This window comes from Sesamum indicum, linkage group LG5 (assembly GCF_026168435.1).
Source record: "Sesamum indicum cultivar Baizhima isolate 11 linkage group LG5, ASM2616843v1, whole genome shotgun sequence".
NCBI lineage: Eukaryota > Viridiplantae > Streptophyta > Magnoliopsida > Lamiales > Pedaliaceae > Sesamum > Sesamum indicum.
This window is the reverse complement of record NC_142661.1, coordinates 15,741,114-15,746,735: the sequence shown is the minus strand read 5'-3', so window position 1 is coordinate 15,746,735 and position 5,622 is coordinate 15,741,114. Positions and strand designations below refer to the sequence as shown.

At 37.3% G+C, this 5,622-nt stretch overlaps 1 protein-coding gene across 1 annotated transcript; it reads left to right on the top strand.

Moving 5' to 3' along the window:
* On the top strand, positions 1-5,622 carry LOC105162026 (mitochondrial-processing peptidase subunit alpha). Its single transcript, XM_011079925.3, has 13 exons — positions 1-157; positions 1,094-1,324; positions 1,422-1,718; positions 1,807-1,974; positions 2,100-2,267; positions 2,386-2,466; positions 2,652-2,718; positions 2,988-3,085; positions 4,311-4,383; positions 4,732-4,802; positions 4,913-4,962; positions 5,135-5,247; positions 5,348-5,622. The coding sequence occupies exons 1-13, from the start codon at positions 119-121 to the stop codon at positions 5,398-5,400; spliced, it is 1,509 nt and encodes a 502-aa protein (XP_011078227.1). The 5' UTR covers positions 1-118; the 3' UTR covers positions 5,401-5,622.

The following is a 5,622-nucleotide window of genomic DNA, read 5'->3' as shown; positions in this document are numbered from 1 at the left end:
TGTCTCCTATTCAATCTCGCTTTTCACCTCTTTTAAGCTCTCACTGTAATACCAAAACCTCACACGCACTGAAAACAGCAGAAGCTGTAAACGAGCGGTGGATCATCGCATTTTCAGTATGTACAGAACGGCGGCGTCTAAAGTTAGGGCTCTCAAGGTCAGCCACAATCCTTCCTCTCTCCTCTACACATACATCAGACACGGTTGTTCCGTGATATGTGTGCATGTGTATCTGCATGTGTCTTGTTCCCATTTTTCATTCTAATGTTCGGGTCTGATTTCTGCTCGTAGATGAATTTTGTAGGTTTTATGTGTGTGTGTGTGTTTTGTGTGCGTGGATATACAGTGTTTATGATGAAAGTTGAATTTTAATTATCTAAATGTTAGCATGAGGATGCGAAGCTGTTTCTTTTGTCTCACTGGTTTTTAATATAACTGGGCTAATGGTGAAGCTTGAATCTTGACTGTCTTAAGACTTAAGTCTAATCATCGGAAGCTGTTTGCTGAACGATAAATATGTAACAGGAGCATATAACTTTCAATATGGTGGATGGTTGAATAAAATGGTTCTACTAATAAAAATCGCAATTCTATTAGCCGGGTACTTTATTATTATAATCTATGAGCTTTTGGTGAAATGATTAATATCTGATAGTATCATTTACCTGCCAGCTTCTGGTTTCGTTTTTGGTTTGTGAAATTGTGTTTATAGTATAAATTTCATTTCTTTGTTGCCAGCCCTTCCGTATTTTAGTTGCCCCTGATATTTGGAAATGATCAGGACAAAGCTTGAGTGAAACTAAGTGGAGGTCTGAACCCACTGATGTTGACGAATCAGCGGTTGTACTGTGTAGGCGCCAGTGGACGTTAGGTTTTTGGGTTGCTCCGAGAAGATGTGTTTAGGAGCAAAACAGAATTTTATGATAGTAATATGAGTTCATGTTCTCAGATCACAGCATTGGCTTTAATTTTCAAAATGTTAATGATTCTGTCTCTCTCTTAATTGTGTTGCTTACTTATCTGTGTAACAGGATTTAGATGTCATATCTAAATAATGGCTATAGCCTGAACTTTAATATTCTCCCTCTCACAGGGCCAAACAGGTTATAGGGGATCAGCTAGATATGCAACTACTAGTGCTGTTGCTGTCAAGTCATCATCAGGAGGTTGGTTGACGGGTGATCAGTGCTCGTCACTTCCAAGCCTGAACTTTCCACTTAAGGATGTTAATCTTCCCCCTCCATTGCCGGACCATGTTGAGCCTGGACAGACTAGGATCACCACACTTCCAAATGGTCTCAAGATTGCCTCTGAAACGGCAGCAGTATGAGATTATTTTCCGTGTTTTTACATTTTTACTCACAGAAAAAATCATTATTGTTCTCTGTATAAACAAAGTAGTAATAAGTTTTGTTGATCAGAACCCTGTAGCGTCAATTGGCTTATATGTGGATTGTGGCTCAATATATGAAAGACCAGTTTCATATGGGGTCACAAATCTGTTGGAGCGTATGGCATTCAAAAGTACTACTAACCGGAGTCACTTGCGTATTATAAGAGAAATTGAGGCAATTGGGGGAAACGTAACTGCATTGGGTTCTCGGGAGCATATGAGCTATACATACAATGCACTAAAAACCTATGTTCCTCAAATGGTAGAGCTCCTTATTGACTGTGTCAGAAATCCCGCGTTTTTGGATTGGGAAGTCAAGGAACAGGTACCTAGTGCCTTCTCCATTCAAATTGCTTCTGAGACATACTTTCCTATTCTTAATTCTGCAATGAGATATGCGATGCCCATTACAGCTCCAGAAGGTGAGTGCTGATATTAATGGCAGCTTCAGAGACCCTCACCAATTGCTTTTGGAGGCCATTCATTCAACTGGCTACTCTGGTCCCTATGCAAATGCTCTTTTTGCCTTAGAATCTGCAATTAACTGTTTGAACAGTACTGTTCTGGAGGAGTTTGTTGCTGTAAGTCGCCAAATCATAATTCCACTTTCTTTTCTTACTCTTTTACCTTACCATCATTATATTCTTTCTCTTTCCATTTTAGTAATAAAATATTATTTGTTCTAATTGCTTATGATGTTCTTTAGGAACACTATACTGCTTCCAGGATGGTCCTTGCAGCATCAGGTGTTGACCATGATAAGTTGTTGGAATATGCAGAACCACTTCTTTCTGACCTCCCGAATGTTTCTCGTCCCGCGGAGCCAAGGCCAGTTTATACAGGGGGCGATTTTCGTCGCCAAGGTGATTCAGGGGTGTGTATCAGAAAAATCCTTGATTACATTGTTGTACAATTCACATTCCCTTAAAGATGATTTAGGATCATTAACAATAACATATCCTCTTTTTTTAATTTAAAAAAAATGATGTTAGATAACCCACTTTGCTCTAGCATTTGAGCTCCCTGGTGGCTGGTTGAAGGAAAAGGATGCCATAATATTGACTGTTCTTCAGGTTCGCTCATTCATTCACTTCTTGTTTTCCCCTAAAGTTCAAGTGAATCGTGACTCTGATTTCTTTATTTTATCTAATTCTGTTATCAAGTAATTAATGTTAGTTTTCTTATTGCAATCTAGTTTTCATATCGTTTTGTTTGAATGTCATCTTATAAGAAATTGCTGATTCTATCTACCTCATAGATGCTAATGGGAGGAGGTGGATCTTTCTCAGCTGGTGGTCCTGGAAAGGGGATGTACTCGAGATTATGTGAGTTAACATTGTTTTCATTGTGCAATGAAACTTGATGCAGGACTTAATTCATGTATAGCAAGAATCTTGACTCTATGTGTATGGATATGCATCCATATCTGTGTTTACATTGTAACACCTAATTTTTCTCCACAACAATGAGTTCATGCTTTTATGTTTTCATGATTTATCCATTTTTTATTTTATAATTGCCTTCTCTTAATCAGGGCTTGGATGAACTTCTGCAAATATTTATATAATGATTTATATGTTTTACTGGTACATAGATCTGCGTGTCCTGAACGAGCACCCCCAGATTCAATCCTTCTCTGCGTTTAACAGCATTTACAATCATACTGGATTATTTGGAATTCAAGCTACCACTGTAAGGTTTCCAGCTTTGCTTAACTTTTGGAAAGAGGAAACTAGTACATCGAATTATACTTATCTGTAATGCTGCAGTATTGTTTGGGTTATTATAATCTTGTTTTTTCCTATACTTGATTTCGATCGATTGGCTTCGATATTCTCTCTCAGCACAATGCAGATACATTGTTTTGCCCTTTCTGTATATCATTTTTGGCTTGTGATGTTTAACTATCCTATTATAGTGTTCAGTGCTTTTAAATATTTTAAGTGTGTATCTTGTAACATGCAACATAGCCTCAATTTTTCAAATTTAAGGGGCTATTAGAGGCTGATTGATTATTAAACAAAGCTAGAAAGAAGGTTCCGGCTGATCTTAGAAAGTTTTGTTTCTCCTGCCATAACATCTCCAACCACCCTCCAGGCCCCAGCAGAGGGGAAGTGAAGATCGGATTTTGCATTTAATTACTAAATTAGAGGTGGAAGGATATAATGAATTGCAGATGTGAGGAGAAAAAATACTGATAGTTTACTAAATTAGTAGGAACTGTGGTACACTTTGTATTCTAATTGAAGGAAATTTTTTTCCTTGTTGGTGATGTAAGTACCTCCAAATTTTCTGACGGCCTCCTCTATTAGGTTTCTTTCTTCGTTTCTGAAGTTTATTTTCTTTGTTGCATGGGGATATTAATTTTATCTTGTTCTATTATGTACTTTTAGGATTGAGATTTATGGTGACATTGAGTCATGATGATTTCATAGTTTTGGAACACTTTTAGATGTTGCATTTGGAAGCATCACGGGTCTTGCATTGCCATATGGGTATCATTTTTGGCTATATCTTCAATGTCTGAATATCTATGATGCCTATCCATCTAAATAACAAATCTCTATTTGAGTAATCCAATACTTCTAATTAGATTGTCTATTTCCATTATTCTGAAACATAAGTTCCTGGCAAAGTTAGTCTCTTTCATGCTCTCTACACCATAGAGCATTTTCTGTTAATATTTCCCTAGATGTTTGTTTAAATGTACAGAAGTCGACAACCGAGTAGATCATTTGTTTCCATTTATCTGTTTATGATACAATGTCTAGAAAATTGTCATGTTTGAGGATAAATAAAAGATCAAATGAGAAAATTTTATTGCACATTGCAAGGTGATGTTAGGAATTGCTTTATTCCTACTTTGTCCACTGTCAATTTTGCATCAGAAGTGATGAAGACACTTATTTGAATTCAGGAATCCGATTTTGCAATAAATGCCATTGATATAGCTGTTAAAGAACTCATTGCTGTTGCAACTCCAGGACAAGGTTTGCCATGAATTTTAGTATACTTCCTTCTTTTATATGATTGCTGGCCATTTCATCAATGGCTTGTGTTTCTGATGGATGTTGAGCCTGAAACAATATATTGACTTGGTTTATGTACTTTCATGTATCTTAAACACTGGATCTACTTATTAAATGCAAGTCTTTCTTGAATTGATTATAATATTCTATCCTGCTTCCCTTTTATCCAGTGGAGCTCCTATGCTATTTGAGTGGATTAGAGAATTCTTCTTATTGAAAATCTGCTCGTTCTCTGTTACCAGTGATGCTTCTTTTTCTCTGCCAAACTCATTTCTCCAACCTGTTTGTGCTGTCTTCTTTGTTTTGCAGTTGACAAGGTACAACTGGATCGTGCAAAAGAGTCGACAAAGTCTGCCATTTTGATGAACTTAGAATCCAGAGTATGTGATTCTGCTTTACATGAAAAACTTTCTTTCCCCAAACGTAAATGACCCGTCTCTCTTATGATTCTGCTTGTATATTCTATTGACTTTGTGGACTATTACTGCAGATGGTTGTATCAGAAGATATAGGTAAACAAATTTTGACATATGGAGAGAGGTGCGTCCACGTCAATTAACATTGCTTCTTGGTGCAACCCATAGATCCGATGCCTATTGCCCCCACAGACTTGGATTTACATAATGGTGTTTGTATATCCATCTACTGGAGATGCCGAAACTAGGTCATTAAGCTAACTATAAATTATCCATTCTTGGTTTTGCGTCTGTAGGACTCCCTTGGGGCATTTCTTGAAGGTTGTTGATGAAATCACAAGGCAAGATATTGCTAAAACAGCACAAAAGCTTTTATCATCTCCTCTCACCATGGCATCTTACGGAGATGGTAACTACATTTCCCAGAAGCTTTATTTTCCGGTTCATGTTATTTCGTGCATATGATTTATAAACTTCTGGTACTTCCCATTTCCCGTTTCATCTATCAGTGCTTCATCTGCCAAGCTACGAGTCAATAAGCAGGAGGTTCCATTCAAAGTGAAGTGATCCTCGTGTGGCTCTGATTAGACATCGGCTTTGATGGCAGCAATTCAAGAATTTGAGATGTCTTTTGACAGATATTCAAATGGTAATAAGGGTCGATATTGGAGGCATTACATGGATATTAATTGGAGAGCTTGATGTCGCCCTTCTTGTTAGGCACACCATAATTGGAATATCGAATTGCTATGAGGCATAAAAGTTGAGGGTTTACTCTTCAAAA